This window comes from Uloborus diversus, chromosome 2 (genome assembly GCF_026930045.1).
Source record: "Uloborus diversus isolate 005 chromosome 2, Udiv.v.3.1, whole genome shotgun sequence".
Lineage (NCBI taxonomy): Eukaryota > Metazoa > Arthropoda > Arachnida > Araneae > Uloboridae > Uloborus > Uloborus diversus.
Window position 1 is genome coordinate 18,152,317 of NC_072732.1, and position 21,155 is coordinate 18,173,471.

Here is a 21,155-nt window from a genome sequence, read left to right on the forward strand (position 1 = left end):
ACCATATTTCACTTTTCCCCAGATTTCCCTACTACTTGAATCACCAATAGGGTTGATTCAATGAAAAACTTAAACTTAAAGCATTTCTTATATTATTGGTTAACTTGTCTATAAACTTACTACACATTTGAAATAATTTCAATTAAAAAAACTTGCTTTTTTATTTAAAAGAGTTAAAAATTGTTTTGCAATGCTATATTGAATACTGTAATTATGAAATGATTTTAACTTTCAAAATTACTAAATATTAATAACTATCCAACACCAAAAATGCCTCTTGCTTCAAGATTGAGAGCCAACGAGGGTTATGAAATCCTATTAATGGCTTTTTTTCCTGACAGAAGCACCTCCCATGGGACTGACCATCTTCCAAACTTCCATCCCTGGTTGAGTTAGGCAATCTCACTACATAACATCCAAATGAGCTTCATGAAATTTAAATTCTGCAGAGAGAAATACCTAAAATGACTCTCTAGTTTATCCACCCGTTTCTGTTTTCACCCACATTTCTTCTATGGGAATAATGTAGAACTTCTAGGAAACTGTGAACAAAGATGATTTTTCAATACCTTAGAGGTGAATTTCCAAGATATATTGAAACTACGAATAAAAGGAGAGATTTTTAAACGGCCTTTCGAATACGCACGATTATGAAAATCACTGTTTTTGATAAAAATTATGGAGAAAATGAGAAAAACAACTTGGATGCATTCAAGGGTATGTTACAAGTATTTCTAAGTTGCAGAAAAGATAACTAAAGACAGTTGGTCAAGTAACTTAACTTCAATAAAAAATTCTGTGCAAAATAAGGCAATATACGTCTCTGAAACTCTATTTTCTCTTGGAGTTTTTCCTGAAAACTAGGGAGCTGTGAGTTATGAACATGGTAAAAGGTTTCATCAAGATATCTCGGCTATGGATCACAAATATCAGGATCAATTAGCTGAGTTAATGCTCGCCAAATACTGCTGCAATAAGTCACAAGATATGATCCTTCTTTGACTTACACAATCAAAAACTAAGTGTTTACAGCAATAGGTTTAAAGCAACTGCTGCTTTTGGTAAAATAAGCATTGCTTAACAAAACAGGCCCTATTTAGTTACATTTATTACACAGGATTTTTTTTTCTTTTTAAATTTGTCTTAAAATTAATGGATGGTTGCTATGCATCTTTCTTCTGTGGGCTTTTGTGTACCTTGAAAACAAGAGCTAATAAAAAAATTAATTTACATATTCTTTTTTTCGACCGAAAATTAGTAAGAATTGTCTGTTTAAAACCGGGTCGGAAACAAAAAGTTCTTTTTTTGTTGCTTAGTGTGATCTAATCATAATAATAGCAAATAAATGATGAAATTGCTTTAAAGGTAAGAAAGAGTATTTGAATAACATCTTCTGAAACCTCCTTTGACTTTTCATCTTTGTTTATAGTGTTGATAGGTGTTTTGGTTATAAACATTAATATTAGAGTTTTATAATTTAAATGCCTTTCTTTCAGGAGGCAGAGAAGCGACTTCCGGTCAGCGACTGGTCTGAGCACATCAGTTCTTCAGGAAAGAAATATTATTACAATTGCAAAACAGAAGTATCTCAGTGGGAGAAACCAAAAGAACTAATTGAATATGAAAGGTAGCTTGATTCCAAATTACAATCAGTTAACTCTTTATCATCTAATACTAATAAGAACGTTAGAGATCAAATCCATTAACCAAACCATATCTGTATCTTAAGCCAGATGAATGTAAATCCAAAACTGGCGATTTTCGGGTTATTTCTGCATTGTATGTAAAATCTTATTCTTTATTTAGCCATAGCAATGTAATTCTATGATAAAAATTCCTTTATGATCACAGTGGGTGATTGAACTATTAGGGACAATTTTCAAATTCTTTTATTTTCTAGTAAATCTCTGTAATTTTACAAATGAGTCAGATTGTTCCTGTTTTAGTCTTCAATGTGTAAAAACAGCTCTTATCCTGAGATTATATTAAGTATTAGCTGACGTGGCAGACCTTGCTTTGCCACATAAATTTTTTCTAGGTTTCAAAAACTCTGTTGGATAATTTACAGCTTCATCAGAATCGTAAACTGTATCCTCAACATTCATTTTTTAGGTTGTTCTGCGCATTTCCCATTCATTTTGTACCTCTAGTGCAAAAAAAAGAGAACTTTCTCAAGAAAAATTTCTAAAATTATCTAAAAATTTTGTTATCCATAATTTTGTTGTTATTTATTTTTATCTGAGGGGAAATAATGTTTTGGATTGTTTTAATTTTTCGTTGGTATTGATTTAAAACACATGCAAAATTTTGTGTAATAATTGTGGAATTTTCCAACTATTCAATTCTAACTATTATTTGAATTATCTTAACAATTTATAAATCGTTGCGTGAAAACTTGACATCAGCACATAAAGAAGCAGAGGTGGCGATTGGGACTGAAAAGTGTGTGTGTGGGGGGGGGGGGGGGGAGAGACAACTAAATGCTATTGGATTTTTAGCGGCAGCAAGAAAAGGGGGGGGGGGGGCTACAAAATTTTGCTAAGGCTGGTTTTGAGAACATAGTGGTAATTGATGTAAATTTAAGAGCTTAACTTACGTGTTTATTAAGGTTTTGAAGAATTATGTGCACAATAACTTTTCCCGAAGAAAAACTTTGACATGAATTAGACTTACATTCTCTACCACAAAGTATTTTGAGATGTCGCAATCGCTTATTAATAATTTCATTAAGCAAGTATGACTTGTTTAAGTCAAACAAATGATTTCTAATTTCTAAACATAAACTAAAAGTTACTACTTGTGCTAAATAATGTTTCGTAAACCGATATACAAAGTAAAACAAATAATTATGATCTGAAAATTTTGACATTTCTGCTTTTTTTATAATTTCTAGTTTTGGTTTCTAAATTAGAAAGTAAAATTAATAAGTTTTCCACAAAGGGTGGGGGGGGGGGGGGTGCTCCTCCCCCCTCCCCCAAATTGTCGCCACTTTGAAGAACTAAGTAAACCACATTTAGTTCTGAATTTACTGCTATTTTAATTTCCTTTTTTTTTTTTTGAGTTATGACCCTATCGCACTGGAGGTTCACTTTGTTAGTAGTCTTCAATGTGAGTCTTCTAGATATTTTTGAAAAGTAATGTTTTTTAATATTGATTTGCTTTGGATCGGTTGATGTATTCAGAACATCACACACAATACTTTTATATTTACCAGTCTTTGATTTCTAACTGAAATGAACTTGAGATACTTTCATAAAATTTAATTCTGAATCAGATATGCATATTTTGTCTTTCATTTGCGAAGTAATAAATATTAGAGCTATACATTATATGCAGATGTAAAACTAATAAAATGTTAATTCAATAATTTATAATATGTTTCAATCTGTGTTATCCTGTTCTGTTGTTATTATGTCCATGATTGGCTACTATTCTATGGTACCATGGGCAGTACAGACCTTAACAATTGTTATCCTATTCAAAATCTTAGTGAATAACAAACAAAATGTTACCAGCCACTTTTTTATTTTCATTCTGTGTTTTATTTTCATTCTCTGTGAATTGCATGTTTGCTTGACATTTACTGTAGGACTGTTTCACGTAACATATCTTTTAATAGTTGGTTTTAAGATTCTACCGTAATTCTCATTCTATTTTTAAGAGCAACATAAAGTATAAGATTGCTCATAAATATTTTAACTCTTAAATTTCTTAATTTCAGACAACAAAACCTTGCTCGATTAAATTATGACCAAAACCGAGTAAAGGAAAAAGGTCATGAGAGGGGCATTGGAACTGGTGGAAAAAGTGAGTATTCACTTCACATGGGATTTTCTATTTACTTTTCTCCTTGTTTTTCAAAGTTTATTCCACATCAGATTTTGGAGGGTTGCCACGGAGATGTGCCAGCTGCGCCAATTGAGCGTAACTGCGCCAATTGCCGATCCAGCGACAAACTGCCCTAAAAGACCGCTAAATCGGACAAACTAGCGCCAAAAGCGAGATTTTGCATGTAATGTTGCAGTTCCTTCAACATATTTGGCAGTTCTTCCAGATTATTATCAAGGAAATGCATTTGGAAGTTGTTTTTAGGATTATTTTGATTTGGTCCCGATTTTTTTCGCATTTTAAAATCCGATTGCATCCGCTTTTGAAAAACTCTGATCATTTTAATTTATTATGTGATTCTGTTCCTTTGACTTGAAATATTTTATATTGACCATTATTTTCAACCATTCTTATTTTTTGTTTTTAGAATAAGAGGACTTGTAAGTTCATCTTCTTGCCACACCCACTCAAAAATTTCAATCCAATTGATTCCAAATTGAACTAAGCGAGTGCCATCTGTGAAAAACAATATTGTTCATCAGTTTTCAATCTTAGGTTTCTTGAAATTTCCTACTCTCATTTTTTCCATATTCTTAGCCTGTCTCTAAATTTTTTTATTTATTTATTATTTTTTTTAACATTTCTCCTATTTTTTTCACATGCATTTTTAAATTCCTTTTCTTATGACGTCATTTCTCAAAATCATTTTTTTTCATTGTAATTTCATTATTAATTTTGTAATTCAATATCAAACAGTTAAAAATAAATGGTTTTAATGTTGCCTTCGCTTGATCTTCAGATTTGTTAATCAAGTAGTTCAGTATATAATATATATATATAGATATATATAATGTTAAACCAATAAATTACACCCTCCTCTCCCCAAAAAAAGATTAGTTAATAGCTCTTTAAAACTCACTTGTAACTTCCTGAGGTAAAGCTTTTAAATTTAACCATTCTTTTTTGCTTTCTTTTTTTAGCCTTTTTGAATGTTTTTGAGTTTTATGAAGCAAACGAATTTTAAAAATAGGTATCAAAGCACTATAACTTAAATGTGCACTAAAGCAGTGATGTGTTAAGCAAAATAAATGTGTGAACTAAATTTAAATCAGAAAAAGTGTAAGAAAAAAAGTAGAGCAGGACAGGACCAGTCTTTTGAGAAAAATATTAGACCAAAAAAAAAAAAAAAAAGAGAAATAAACAATAGCAATAATAATAAATTAGTAGTTGGAGTTATGGTGGTTTTGCATCCCTCGTCTCCTTTTTTGTTATTATGTCACACATGTTTCTGTGTGTGAAATATACATAGTTACTCCAAATTGATGCAAAATTAAAATTTTTGCTGCTGCAAGCTGCTCCAAATTTGCAATTTTACTGCTCCAAGCTGCTCCAAAGTCCGTTTTACTGCTCCAAGCTGCTTCAAACCTACCATTTTCCTGCTCCCAAGATTGCTCTACTTTTGGTCGGCACATCCCTGTTGCCACCTACTTTGCATCTTACAAAGTTGCTCATACGAAGTACAAGTTCAGAAATGGGTATATTTAAACAAAAATTTGTAAATATTGTTTTTGAAATAAGAATAACTGATGCTTTTAAAGCTCTGAGAAGAGTGAAAAAATCTTGACTTAAGAGCTTTTTAAAAACCATATGCATTAGAAGTTGCTAATCATTAATTCAGGGCTCTCAACTAGTCCTTTTTTTCCTTTAAAATTTCAAATTTATTTTAAATTTTCCAGTCATCTCTTTTATTCATTAAAAAAAAAGTGTTTACCCTACTGTGGTGCGGTAGTTTGTAAATTTTAAATGGAGGCATGATAACTAAAGTTGAAAACTCTTGATTAGGTGTAATAAATTCATCCAGCACAGTCCAGCCTGCTTATTACAATATCAATTAAAAGAATACCTGGCTTGATGTAATACATTTTCAATGTACCAAACGATTGTAATTGGTCATTTTGATCCCAGATTATGACATATTCCACTCATTGAAATTTTTATTGGTAAATTGGCTATTCCATTAAGTGGGCTCGACTGTAGTTTCTTGTTATAAGCAGAAGTAGTTTTATTAAAAAAATAATTTTTCAGTCAATTAATTGGCTAACATTCTTTCAGCATAGATAATTGTTCTAAACAACAAGTGGTTTTAATAATTTAAAAAAATATTTTAAAAAATCAGCCAACTGGTTAAAATTGGCCAATTATAGATAATTGATAAAATGCCCGATAGCTGCTGATTAATCAGTGCATCCTTAATTTTAACCTTTTGGTGTTAAGATGAAGGTCTTTTTTTTTTTTCTAGAATTCAGGTCCCTTTTTTACCCCTTAGGACAAACTAAAAATCTGTTGGATGCCATTAGTTGATTGTGTGCATTTTGAAGGAATCTACTTACCCTTGAGTCCTGTTAGCCATTTTCTATAATCATTTTACTTTCAATGATTTAGTTAAGATGTTTTTGTTAAGATGAAGGTCTTTTTTTTTCTTCTAGAATTCAGGTCCCTTTTTTACCCCTTAGGACAAACTAAAAATCTGTTGGAAGCCATTAGTTGATTGTGTGCATTTTGAAGGAATATACTTACCCTCCAGTCCTAGTGTTAGCCATTTTCTATAATCATTTTACTCTCAATGATTTAGTTAGGATGTTTTTCTTTATGTATATTGCAGATGCCCATTCTCATCAAGATTCAACAGAGAGCTTGACAGAAAATAGTGAATCAAGTCATACGGAGTCAGGTTCGCATACTCGCACTCAGACGACCACCGCCACCTCGACTACTGCCTCAAACACTACAACTACTAGTTCTGGCGCAACTCCTTCCAATGCGCAGGTGGGGGCCCACCTGCTTTCCCCATCTCAAGTAACTCTCGCCAACCTGCCCAAGCTCATCTCCCAGCTTGCCGGAACGAAAGGACTACCTAACCTCTCGGAACTCTCTCCTCAGGAAGGCAAGTGAAAAACTACCCAGCAGTGAGATACATGGGCGGATTTATGGGGGGTCAGAGGGGGCAATGCCCCTCCAGTTTTGGGAGGACTTAATGTAGTAACCACATCTTCCAAAAATTAAAAAAAAAAACAAAACATTATTTTTTCGTTTTTGAATAGTTCAGAAGAGCATGGGTGGATTTTTAGGGGGGGGGGGGCAAAGGGGACAATGCTCCCCAGTTTTGGGAAGAGTTTATATAGCAACTTATCTTCCAAAATCTTACAAAAAAAAATCATGATTTTTTTTTTCTTTTTCGAATAGGAAATTAAAGTTTATTTTTTCTTTTAAACTTAAAATAGCCGTTTCTTACAAAGATTGAACACTACTGTACAAATGTATAATCTACTACTCAATTTCAGAGGCTGGAAAGTGCAAATTATTGATAGGTTCTAAAATCCCTGAAAAGAATTGGCGCAGTATAGCTTACAAGGGCTCTTGAATGAAAAACCCAATCTAACCAACCAAACCTTGAAAATAATTAGACAAGTCTTTGAAACTCCTAAGCAAAGTGTGCTTCAATTTTATTTCTTTTCAAGTGTATAAATTAAGAATTGTTCAAATGGGTAGTATGTTACTCTCTTGATACCTATTCTCTAAATCTGTGCACCATTTCTTTTAAAGTATTAACATGCATCACAAAGCACTTTTAAAGCCTATGTCTTTAAAAAAAATTATTTGCCTATTATTTCCAATTAACCCTTATAAGACTTCAAAATGTAGAATTTTATATCCATTTTAGATAATTTCCTCCGGGGGAGTAACCCCCGGGCCCCTAAAACTGGAGATATTCTATATCCCACTTAAAAGGGAGCACTGCGTTACTCTCTTAATACCAGCCCCCTCTCTTTTAAGGTCAATTTAAAAAGGACAGCATGATTACACACAGTAATGAAAACGACACATAAAAATTAAAGAATGGCCTTACGCATCGCAGAAAACAGACAAAAACTTGGGAGGGGGGGGGGGGGGAATTAAAAATGTTGCTCCAAAAAAAAAAAATAAATCCTGCCCCCCCAGGAACTCTGTCCTAAATCCGCCTATGGTGAGATAGTGTATATTGTCAGCATTTAAGCAAAAGTCCCCAAGTCCAAAACTGCAGTTTTGAGCTTTCAAGTTTCAAAGTCGCTTTAAATATTCAAATTATTATGAAAAATAGCAAAGGTTATTTTGTGGGGTGAGTAATACAACCAGGTAACTAAAATTCAGTGTTTCTTCATACCGCTTCCAGAAAACTCTTCAAAATGTTTGGAGAATGAAGATTTGATTTTATTGTTAAACTACCGCTTCAAAATTTTGTTTAGTTAATAAGACTTTTTTTTTTAATTTTCAACTAAAGTGGTTAAGTAGTTGCAGTACTCAACCATTGATTTTACAGACCTATGAACTCTTATAGCGTGTTTATTCTTGCAAATTTTCAATTGAAAAATTGCTTATTTCATGAAATAACAAACTGTGAGGTCAATTAATTGCAGTGATTGAAAGGAATGTTTCTTAACTTAATGTTGTTTACCGAATAGTCAACAATATGCTAAAATTGAACTAGTTTAATAATTCAAGTATGGGTTCATATTAAATAAAGTATCTCAAATTATCTACACTTACTGACACTGACATGTCTGATAATTGAAGAGCTAACTCATTTACAGGGTTACCAAAGTAATCATTAAAATTGCTTATCAGGAAAACGAAAATTGTTTAATGTTATATTTGACAGGAATTTTTTATTTTATTAAAATTTAATATAGAAAGCATGAGGTTAGTTGTCAAATTGTTTGTTCTGCCTCTTGCTGTTTTCTATCTTTTAGGTGTGAGTAATGAATGTTGTAGAGAAATCTCTTCCTTTTATTAAAAAAAATTATTATGAACATACTATTTCAGTTTTAACAGATTCTTGTCTTCTTCCCATTATTTTATTTGTTTATTATCGTTATTATTATTTTTTTTTTTTTTTGCCTCAAACTGTTGTGCCATGTGGTCATTAATGTAAGTCATTCTATTCACTCATTTATTCAAAGACTTTCATGTCACACATGTGCTATCTAGCATCTACATTAAGATACAGGGCTGCTACTGCAGACTAAAAAAGTGACTATTGTGACTACTTTGAAGGTTGCAGACTATGACAACTATTTCAACTTGAATTAAGCCAAAAACGACTATTTTGTAAAAAAAATGCTACTATTTTGACCTAAAAGCGACTAAAATGTAAAAAATACGAGGGGTGTAAAAAAAAAAAAAAGCTTCAACTTCAAGTATCATCGGCCGAACTTTTCTAATTTTGAACTCACTCTGGGTCTGCTGAATTACGCGAAAAGCCGCCAAATGGGCTATCTCGGCCTTATTTATTGCCAAGAATAATTAAAACAGCCCTTTTTAAATTTTTTCTCCTGGCACCATCAGGCACCCGATTTCTTGCCAGTAAGAAGAACAATAATAACCTCAGAATAACAATAATAACGTTGTGATGGGGAATTAAGTTTCGGTTTTGGGGATTGGCAATTACAATCTTGTATCTTGTACTTCTTGGTTGGGAGGGAAATATGTAGTATAACTGATTCAATGGCAAAACAAAGTTTAAAGGGGCAAAGACGGTATTTTAGGTTACTCTGGATTGTTATTTTCTGGCAATCCTACCGTTTTTCTCTACTTGTTGTTCTCTGCAGCTACAATATTCGGAGAATGTTATTTAATGAACATAGAGTATTTAGTCTTATCATTATTATTAGTATTTTAATTTTATAAAAGCTAACAATTGTTTTCTCTGCAAAAGTGATAGTAAATTTAATAGAGTGAAGCATTTTTTTTGTGTGTGTGATTTAAAAGCCTGATGTACCATATTAAATACTACAGTGTGTTATTAACACATACTTATGCAATATCTTATTTGCTTCACATTTGTAAATACATTTTAACTTTATTAACTATGAAAGGTTTTGGGGATGACTTGTTAAATTTTTTCAACCATATGCTATATTAATGACCATTACAATTATGTGGGTGCTAATCTTAGCCTTGTATTATTTAATAAACATATCATCGCCTCAGAGCAACAGTAGGATATCTTAGTGTTATTCCTGGGAATAGATGTCTTAATGATGCTCTGAGGCGACGACATACCGATGGTGTCTTTTTTTTTTTTTCATTATTTTCTTTTTAGTGTAAATGTAAATAAACTTTAATGTGTTCATGTAAATAAGAGTTTTTGAGTGCTTTATATGCGTAAGTGATCGTGAATTCAGTAACTGTCTAGAGATTTTTTTTAATTTAAAAGTCTGTTGTACCTTATAAAATAAAAATAACTAGAGTGTGTTAGCAGATTTTGAAACAGAAAAGTTTAACTGGAATTGACATATCGTACCCTGGCAAGGAATGTGACATAACTCAAAATTTGCGTAAAGTGTAATAAATATTGACTTAAAATTTAAATTAAACACTCTTTCCTTGCCACAAAACTCACTCAAAGTTAGCTTACTTAATTGGTGCGTGGTTGCGTATGAACAATATAATCAATAGGGATACATCATTTCAATTTTTTATAAACTAGAACATATACTTTTGAACACTAAGTATGCATTACTAATTTAAACAACAAAAACTAACCAGTAAACATCAAATTATAATTCTTTTGCTTGTATTGTAATATTGGAGACTCAATTGCTTGAAACTACTAAAGCGTAAAACCTTGATTTTCTCCAATGCAATGTTTTTGAGCTGTGTCACTTTCCTTTCCATGGTGCCATCTGGTAGACAGCAGCAGATGGTTCTTTAACAGACAAACCATCCATGGGTTATCCATCATATCATATAGTGAAAATTTGCAAAAATTTTCTTTTTTTTTATGGGTATACAGAGTAGGAGGGATGAAAAGTTACTTCCTTTGAGACAGAAAAGTGGCTAGTTAGTACTTGAAAGAACAAAAAAAATTTTTTTTTCCAAACTATTATGTTTTGAGACATTTAAAAAAAGTAATTACCGGCTGTAATGTTCTCATCATTTTATAAATATCTCTAATGCACAACTTTTACAATCTTATTACTGAAATAAAATTTGTCGGAAACCATGTAGGGAACACCATTTGTGTGCAACTGGAGAGAGCTCCACTTGTCTAGTAGACACCGCTCATATATCATGCAGCTGAGATATGTCTATTCCTCAAAGTTTTTGTGGCATAATTTAATATTAATACTGTTAAAAAAATGAGAGACTATTTTAGATACTATTTTCCTTGTTTGACGACTATCTTTGATTAAAAAAACTACTAAAACGACTATTTTTAGAACTATAACTCAGTGGCAGCCCTGAAGGTACATTTACAACAAAAAAAAAGAACACATTAAAGCTGAGCTTCCAAAATTGTGGTCACATGATCAGGGCAATCGCTCATCAACGTGAAGGAACGATGAATTAAATCATGTCCAGCCAGGGTTTAATGTTGTTTTAAACGTAATATTTTCCAAAATGTGTACAACTCAATGTGTGCAAACTCACATGAGGCACCTCAAAACTATCAGGATATTGATGTTCTAATGTGACTATCCTTATTTGTTATTTGTAGTACTGCATATTCATACAGTGAAAACACGGGCATCTTTTCCCTAGAAATGAATAGCAACCCTGCATAGATTTCAACGTTACTCTTTGTACTATACACTTCTGGATGCATTGTTTGATTCTGTTAAGCCAGCTTTGAAATAGTTCTGGAAAAATCGGGTGTAATTTTGTGAATAAAATTGGAGCTGTATCAATATCACAACTGTGGCATTTTTGCTCATACTTATTGTTTTAAATAGTGAAATGTTTATAAAACTATTTCCTTTTTTATTACAGCTTTGAGAACAATACAACAAGCTTTGCAGTTAACCAAACAAGTTGCTAATTTAACTCAAACCACTACTGGTAAGGCCATATTTTATTAAAAAAATGATAATAAAATAAATAAATAGAATAAATAAAAATCTCTAGTTGATGTTTTAGTGCTTTATTACTTTCCAGAATGCATTAATAATGAAAATCTTGTATGCTATGTCATAGTTGGACGAGAACTGAAAGTATAAGCAAACAAACATAAAAGGTTGATTAATTGCTAACATTTGCTCATATTTACAGTCCCCCTCCCCCCATAAATAGTGATTCTGCTCATGCTGACTAAAATTTGGCTAACCAAATCGGATGATTTTGCTTTTATTTTATAATCACTTATGCATCAACCTTGTACTTATGCATGTACAATGCTTTACATACCCACCATCTTATGGGGATTACCCTTAAAAATCACACGTTTTACAGACTTTTTACCCACTTTGATATTTGTTGCATCTGCTTCTGTAACACATTTTTGTCTACTATGTGATTCTACCTCTACCATTATTTTTTTCTGCATTAATTTGCAGGAACTTCATTTTGCTACTGCCATTAAAAGGTTTCAATATATTTGCATCCAAATTGGTTCTTAAGAATTTGTTTTTTTATCAGTGTTTATCTTTAATGAATGTGGATTTTAGAAAATATTAGCAGTTTGAAAATTGCTTAAAGATGTTTAGGTTATAAATTTTTGTAAATGTATAATTTTAATGGTAAAATTTGGCAAAAAATCAACATGTGGTGGCTGTCACCTTCAGAGGTGTAGCAACGATTTTGGTGCCCTTGGCAAAATGAAAATTTGCTGTTCCTCATGCACAGATATATAATATTTTATATAAAGAGGGCCGTCGCGAGATCTAAAAGCATATGAAATTAGCGGCCTCTTAATTACTTAACATATTTTTGAATACAGGGAAAGTGAATGTTTTTCAGCTTCTGGTTTAAGGAGAAGCCATTACTAGATCTAAGTATTGACCTAGTCCTACCTAAGTAAAATATTATCTCCAGAATAAGGGGGTCTAGAGGTCTCTCTCTCTCGGAAAATTTTTGAATTTGTAATCTTAAAAATGCATTTTAGACGATTTTTGGTAATATTACGGGAGAAGAGGTTTGGGCATGCTCCCCCATCTGTTTTTCAAAATTGAAGTACTGGAAATACAGTTTTAGACAATCTTTGATGATGTCAGGGGAACATGAGATTTGAGTATCCATTCCAGAAAATTTTCTTGATTTGTAATTTTAGAAATGCATTCTATCTTTTATATTAAGGGTGAAGGGTTCGTGGGCGCTCAAAAACGCACATGTTATCTCCAATTATGTTAAGAGGAGGGGGCTGTCCGACGGAAATTTTTTGCAATTGTATAACTGGAAACACAGTTTTAGGCAATCTTTGAAGATGTTAGGAGGAGAAGAGACTTGAGGGCCCTCTCCAGAATCTATATATATAAAGGTAACGGTGTTTCTTTGTTTGTACTCGATGGCCAGAAGACCCCATAGCACCTACTGTTTTTTAAATACAACTTTTTGTCATTAAAAAGTCTCTTAGTGGACTAAGAAATGATAATTTAGAATAGTTAGTTACTTTTGACATGGATTACTTTAAAAAAAGGGGGTGACCCATATTTGCTCCATGTGTGACCCATAATTGCCCCGATCCGGGGTAATTCCTGGTCACTCATTTAATTTAAATAAAATAAATAATAATGTAATTTTAGGTAAAGGGATTATTTGAATAATTTCTAAATTGTCTAAGCTTACCCCATGCCAAATTAAATCATTTTATCTTTTATACTTAAGAAAATATTAAGATGTTATGGTATTTTGACTCATAATTGCCCCATCTGACCCTACTGATTATTTGACATCAGATGGGGAAGGGGAGGTATTTTTTTTTAGTTCTAGAGTTTTTTTCTCTTTTCTCAGACGATAGCTTTTCTATAGTTAAATTTTTCATACGGGGTGTGGGATTTCCTTTTTGTTCTAGATGTACCGAGTTTTTTTAATTGTGTTGTTTTTCTGCTGGGGAGTTGAATCCTTTTTCGTACGGGATACGGGATTTCTTTTTTGTCCTAGATGTACCGTGATCTGTAATCGTAATTGCTTATCGGACAGAGTCCGTTTCTCTCGCTAATTGGGTGGGTTTCTGCAGTGCATTCACTTCCGCCCGAGGTTTCGCTGTATCTATTTTATGTTGCATATTGGCATACTTAATTTGGCGTAAAAACAGGGTGAGGGGAGTGGATATTTTATTCAACGCACTTCCTTTAAATTCTTAGCACGAGCATCACCGTGCGGGTACAGCTAGTTTTTTTTCTAATTTTTAGTCTTATGAAGGTGTTCTGTGTTTTGTATGTTAGGGAAGAAGAATTTCGGGGCCCCGTCTATTTTTCGAAATTGTTTCTCTAAAAATACAGTTTAAAACGATCTTTTCTTGATGATACGGGGAGGAGAGATTCGAGGGCCTACACCATGAAATTTTATGATTTGAAGTTTTAAAAATGCATTCCAATTATCTTTGATGGTGGTAGGAGAGAATGGTCATGATTCATGAGTAACCTTTAGAGGACTGACAATTTTTCGAAATTGAAGCTTTAAAAAACATAATTTTTGGCGACTTTCAATGATAAGGGGAAGACTCTCCCGGAAACTTCGAAATTTCATCCGATCTTTAATAATGTTGGTGAGAAGAAGAGGTGGGGGACATTCCCCTGGGAAATTTTCCAAGTTAGTTTGTAATTCAAGCTATGTAAACTATACAACATTACAGACTACGGAACGTTCTCTATTGGTGAATCCTGCTATAAATTGAGTTTCAATGCATTGCCATTGAAAGATTTAAAAGAAAAAAAAACACAAATAATCTGTGGCAGCGTATAATCCGCACCTCATTAATTTTAAACTTTTATAACAGATAATATGAAAAGAAAATATGGAATTAATTTTTGCAGAAATACTTATTTTAAACAAATAAGTAGTTTTTGTTAATTTGTTTACAAAAGCATATTTCATAAAATTTTCAAGAAAAAAGCATACCCGCTTTTTTCATACCAGCTCATGTTTTATCAGAGCTACATGAACTTTTGCTCTATAAAATGAAAATAATAATAATGATCATGTGATTGATATTGGGCCAAAAAAAAAAGAAGGTCAAGGCAGTTTTCTTCGGTTGGTGAAAAGTAAGTGTAAACTATATGTTACAGCAAAAAAAAAAAAAAAAAGATTTTGATGCATTTATTTTCCCTTTTTACATATTTTAATATAAATTAAGGGTGAATTATACAAAATAATTATTTGCAGAAAATTTTCCAGTTAAGATTTGTGTCTGCAGAAAGCTTTTCATTTTATGTAAGTCTGGTGCTTGTATTAAACTTTGCATTGTTTTCCTTACAGAGTTGCACCATCAGGGCAAACCTTCTGCCTCTCCAGCACAGTCCCAGAATCAGGTGAACCACCAACCCAACTCGTTACAGACAACTAGTTCTGTTCCATCGAGTAATGCTTATCCAGTCAACTCTTCAGGGACGACGCTTTTTGTGGATGGGAAAGTCGAAATCGACAGGGATCGAAATTCACCAGGTTCTGATAGCAGTACACATTCAGTCAGGTATGAATGAAATCAACAGTCCTACAGCTACCTTTGCCAAGCAAATATGCTTTGTTATTGCATTTATAGTATACACCCAATTATCTGGGCGAATCAATGGGAATGGTGACATGGAAATTAAGAAACATGGGTGATCCGAAACTTTGTATTACAATAGAATGTTTTATATGAATGAAATTATTATCATGCAATAATTTATGTAGTGTTAAAGGCAAAACAAAGCATCAATAGAAACCATGGGTGCAAGACCTTCCATCTCAGGACGAATTTCCGTCTTGGACAAAATTTCCGAGACGAAGGTCGGAACAGAAATAAATTCGATGATTTTCCTTCAGCTTTTACTAAAAAAAAAAGAAAAATTGAGTGTTTGAAAAAATGCTTTATTTATTTTTTTATTTTTTTGCAAGGATCAGAATTTTCTATCTTTTTCTGTTGGCTTTTAAAAGCTTTCCTCCTTTTTTTGCCTGTTTCAAACCTTATTTTTCTCAAAAATCGGGGGGGGGGGGGGGGGGGAAACGATTTTTAAAAATTTTCTTTCCTTGGTTTCTTATTTTTTCCTCGCAAATCTTCATCCTCCGCGATATCTGCCAAAAACGTATGTTTTGGAATCATGCCAACGATGTCAAACACGTGCTGCGCTGAAAGTAGTTTGCCTCGTTTGAGATTTCAATCTTTTTGCATCCTGCTAGTATTTCAATTATTTTTAATGTTGAGTGGTTTTTTACTAGGTGCTACCTTATATCTGCTTATTTTATTCATCAGTACCTGGAGGACCGAGCCTCGCTCGGCTTTAAAAGAATTATTTTTTGTCAGCTTGTTTTTTTTTCTAAGGTTCGATAGTTTTTCAAATATACTTGAAAAGTATTTGTATAAAATTTAACGCATGGTATTGACAAAAAAAGTAGTTTCTAAGACCAAACATGGCGACAAGAAATATGAAAAATTGGATTGAAAATGCGCCGCAACCTTCTTATAACATTAAAGTAACTAACAAAGATGATTCTGAATGCAATTAAATCAACATTTTGCTTTAAACTATCTGTTACATTTTTGTTTCCACTATACAATTTTCCTGTCATTTATCAAAAGAGTTGTGAATCACGATTTTATCCCAATCAAGATTTTTTTGGAATAAGTACTTTTAGAGTAGTTGGTCACTTTACGCCAGAAAATGCTACATACAGCATGCTATCCATAAAAACCGATGATCCACAAACCACTGCAACAAATTATAACAACAAAATATAAGGTCTCAAGCAAGGGCGCCCAAATGCAAAATTGTAAGGGGGGGCTCAGATGCTTTCCCCATGGGTTAGGAGGGTATTTTCTTCATGGAAACCGATTTCAGGACAGATTAGAGTCATTAAAATATTTCATTTGTAATTACTTATTCATTAATGGCTGGAGAATAAATGTTTTCACATTTTTGCAAAGAAAAGAGTACCAAAAGCAAGGAAGTTCTAATTTCAAAGGGGGGCTCAAGCCTCCCCTTGCCCCCTATATGGGCGCCCTTTGTCTCAAGACATGTTTTTTTGAAATAAAATTTAGATGCATGATTTAAAAAAATAAATAAATAAATTAATAAATATATATATATATATATATATATATATATATATATATATATACGAGGTGTGGCTAGAAAAAAACCGAACTGATGCTATAAAAAATTTTTATTTTCCATTATTTACATTACTTCCGTCGCTTTTTCTTTTACTGCTTCAACACTCTCAAATCTAGTTCCTTTCAAAGCTAACTTGACTTTAGGGAAAAGAAAAAAATCACAGGGAGCCTAGGATGTCAGAACAAATCATTTTTCGGCGTTCCTTCTGTTCAATTGTGAGACACTTTGGAACCATTTTTGCACACACTTTGTTCATGTTGAAACTTTCATGAAGAATCTGCCTAACACTTTCCTTGTCAATTCCTGTCAACTCAGACATTGCTCTGATTGTTAAACGACGATCTTCTCGAACAAGTTTACCGATTTTTTCAATGTTTGCATCAGTTTTTGCTGACAATGGTCTGCCAGTGCGAGCGTCATCACTTGTGTCTTCGCGGCCATCTTTAAATCGTTTAAACCACTCAAACACTTGTGTTCGCGATAAACAATCATCGCCGTAAACTTGTTGCAACATTACAAACGTTTCACTTGCAGATTTTCCAAGTTTGAAAAGAAATTTGATGTTAACACGCTGTTCTTTCTGTACACTCAACATTTTTCCGACGCACAGACAAAACGTCAACTACTTAGAACAGACGCCACGGGCAGACTGAGTGCAGGAGGCAGATGAAACTCGAGCAGTAGGCGGAGCAAGAGTCACGTGACAGGCCAGGCGACTTTCAGCCTTATTGCATTCGTTTTATTGTTTCACCTGTGCTAGTTCGGTTTTTTTTCTAGCCGCACCTCGTATATGTATATATATAAATAAAATTATAACTATTTGAAGTGTAAAAAAGAAAATAAGTAAATAAAATAAGACGGTCAAGCAATAGTTTTGCTGAAGAAAAAAAAAGCGCCTTACATCGACTTACATAATGCCGTTGAATTTGTTTTTAGCCAAGTACAATTGAAATTTGCCAAAGTGGCTAATCTCAGCCAAGCCTAGCAACCCTAAGCAAGTTTAAAATTTTAAAGCGAGAAGAGACAAATTTTCATTGTTGTGGTTGCAAATCGTCTACCTGATGTGTCAATTTAGTCTTTTTTTTTTCCAAGGCTAAACTTAGACTTTATATTAAAAAACTTTTTTTTGTAAGAAAATCGCAATTTTACAGAAAAAACACTGATGTAGATGAACTTGCAGAATGCAAAACTACAATTAAATCCAAAAGTTCATCCAAATCATTAGAGCCGTTTCCGAGATAAGAAATATAAATTTATATACAAACCCACAAGAATTGCTCGTTTAAAGATACAGTGAAGCACTGTTTATACGTTTTTGAAGGGACTGTATGAAAAAGCGTACAAACGAAAAAACGTATAATAGGTATAGGTTAATGTGTATTAGACTTTGTAGGGACCAGCTATAAAAACGTATAATTGGTAAAAACATATAAAAGAGAAACGTATAAACGGTGCTTCACTGTATAAGATTTTAAGTATATTTTTATTTCTTTAATTTATTTTAGAAAAAATGCAAAAGTCAGTCAAAAAAATGTGGTTTAGCTCTCACAGTCTCGAATTTTATTGAAACTTGGCATGGTTACTTTTCTTGTACATTTAAGAAAGTGTAAAAATATTTATGGTGAATTTCAAAAGGTTTAGGCTTAACAACCTGTTAAAAGCTTTGAGATTTCTTGATTAAATGAGGCAGCTGCAAGTTGTTCTTTTGATTCCGAAATGGTATTAGGAAATTTTTGAAAACAAATTTTGGGTTCCAATGCAAGGAAGAAGATAACTAATCGTTTATATACATTATTTTCAATTCTTACTATGAAAAATATGTTCTACCACATAAAAATTTTTTGGATTTTTCTCTCTGTTGTGAATTTTTACTTTACAAACAGACCTAATTTTAAAATTTATGTTCTTACTCGTTTAACACTATAAACTCAAATGTTTTTAATGAAAAAAAAATGTATTTATCTCTAAAAAAAATATGAAAAGTTGACACTATTGTGTGATGCAGCCAAGATTGACCTCTGGCTCCCCCAACCCTTTTTTCAAGGAATCAGGGGTTAGAAATTGTTGCCTCTTTTTAAACTATAGATTTATTTGGGAAAAAATGCTCTTGTAAGAAATGGTACAAAGCAGCAAGTTGTACAAAATTATTACTTATACTTAATTAAATTCCTATTACCTTCAAAACTGATAAGTTAGCCAATTTTGTTGAATTTTTGAATATCATGACTTCCGGGTTCTTTTTTGATGCAGTTTTGGATATCATCCCTTTTGCGAAATTTTATTTGGATTTCCCCCTTTTTGCTGTCTGACCACTCTCATCCCTGTTTAATTACTGGACCTTTCCATAACCATGAACTTATATCAACATTCTCTTGATTTTCCACCATGGGCTTGTTTTGTTTGCAGCGTGGTTTTGGAGGAGACTTTTAGACTCACGCCGTTCGACTTTTTTAAGTACCTGTTATTTCCATGTCACTGCATTGCAGACCGCGGAGTTACTTGCTATTTTTTCGAATTGATCCCCTTTCGTCATTATTTTTCACTTGCTATTTTCGATCATCCTTTCGTTTTTTTCTCATTTGCTTTTTTTTTGTGAACTTTACATGCATAATTGAAAATTATGTGTGTTCTTAAATTCTCTTAGAGTTGAATCTGAACCACCGGTAGAGTGATTGCTGATGGGATACAATGTTAATGCCACATTGGAGAGCCTCCACATACCAGGTAAAACTGGAACTATCAGGGATTTTGAAGATTTTAATGAGAATGGGAATTCTGGAAAGAATCGGAGGCAGATTTCAAGCTGGTTAGAAACACTGATGCACAACTGTTCCTGCATCTTTGACATGTTTCTCGTAAAATATTCTAAGACTTGAAGAAACATTAAATTCCAATGACTTTCAATCTAACACTCGCTAGAATGAAAATAGGGGGGAGAGGAGAGAGAAAGGAAAAACGAGAAAAATAACGGCAGTACAAGTTAGTGAAAAAACGCTGTTCTTGCAATGAGGGTAAGTCCGCAAATTAACATACAAGAGGATCTAAGAGGTGGGGGGGGGGGGGAGGCAACTCAAGGGCTCCTGAATAAAAAAATCGAAAAACTTAATTTTAAGCCATTTTTGAAGCTAGGAGTGTTTTGGGATTTCTCCGCTGCAAATTCTAAAATAAAAAAAGTCAACTGTTTAGGTTGAAATTTCATAATTTCCTTATTTACATATAGCGCAAATTGAGTTGCATGGTTAAATTCTGTTGATTTCTTTTTTACTGTGTAAACCTCACACTGCCGAACTTTCAACCACAAAAATGTTCTATGGTAATTAATTTTTCATACTTCCTGTGGTATTCTTGGATTGTTAGCCATTCTTTACCTTTTCCGACGATAAAGCTCGAAGTGAATTGTAGTCGATGTAGTGTGTAAATCATAACAACAAACAGTAGCTAAATCTCACTTCTATGCCTTTTTGACTCAACACAAGAGCGATAGCTTTTCAGCGAACTCAAATGGTAAAGAAACTGAACATCAAAATATTTTAGACGCTCGAATATGCTCCATGTAATATTTTCATTAAGTTTAATTAATCTTTCTGATCAAAAGCTTCTGACGAAATGAAAGCTTTCAAATTCTTTCATCTGAGGACATTGTATTCATAAGTAGAGCTTTTTTAGCATGGCTTCAAGGCTATCATTGTCAATGGAAGCGCTAAAACCGGCACTTTGCAAACTATTTGAATGTAACATATGTTTGGAAGTATGCAAATATTTTCATGTTAAGAGCATCGAAAGTGCGAGAGACAAATGAATGAAAAAGGAGCAAAATTTTCTTGAAACCACTTGAACATAAAACTTCACAGCAAACAGGCATGTTTAAACTCTGCCATTATAAAAAAAAATTTCACAGCCCCTTGTAAACCTCACGCGAACCCCCATGGGTTCACGAACCACCAGTTAGGAACCACTGCTATAAATCTTTTCTTTTTTCCAAAAAAAGCCTTAAAGCGAGTTATATACTGTTTATTTTAATAGGCACGACAGTCCCACGTCAAGTGTAAGCAGTCTACATAGTTTGAATGCAACAGGGACAAGCACACTAGCGACGGCTGCTCTAAAACCTTCCACCCCTTCTCTGACACCTTCACTGGCCAATTACTACCGAGAAGATCTCATTTCACATGTTGTGGGATGGCAGGCAGACCATGCTGAGCGTCAGGTAAGCATATTGCAAGTAACACTGATGGAATTTAAAAATTATTCTTGTAT

General features: G+C 33.1%; 1 protein-coding gene across 2 annotated transcripts in view; it reads left to right on the forward strand.

The window, feature by feature from the left end:
- The window catches only part of LOC129216887 (WW domain-containing adapter protein with coiled-coil-like), a 67,398-nt gene that overhangs the window by 23,875 nt on the left and 22,368 nt on the right, over positions 1–21,155 (forward strand). For both annotated transcript variants that reach the window (XM_054851103.1, XM_054851102.1), the window contains exons 5-10: positions 1,497–1,627; positions 3,722–3,807; positions 6,491–6,772; positions 11,638–11,706; positions 15,061–15,274; positions 20,922–21,105. In XM_054851103.1, coding sequence (XP_054707078.1) covers positions 1,497–1,627; positions 3,722–3,807; positions 6,491–6,772; positions 11,638–11,706; positions 15,061–15,274; positions 20,922–21,105 — 966 coding nt within the window. The remainder of the gene's footprint in view (positions 1–1,496; positions 1,628–3,721; positions 3,808–6,490; positions 6,773–11,637; positions 11,707–15,060; positions 15,275–20,921; positions 21,106–21,155) is intronic.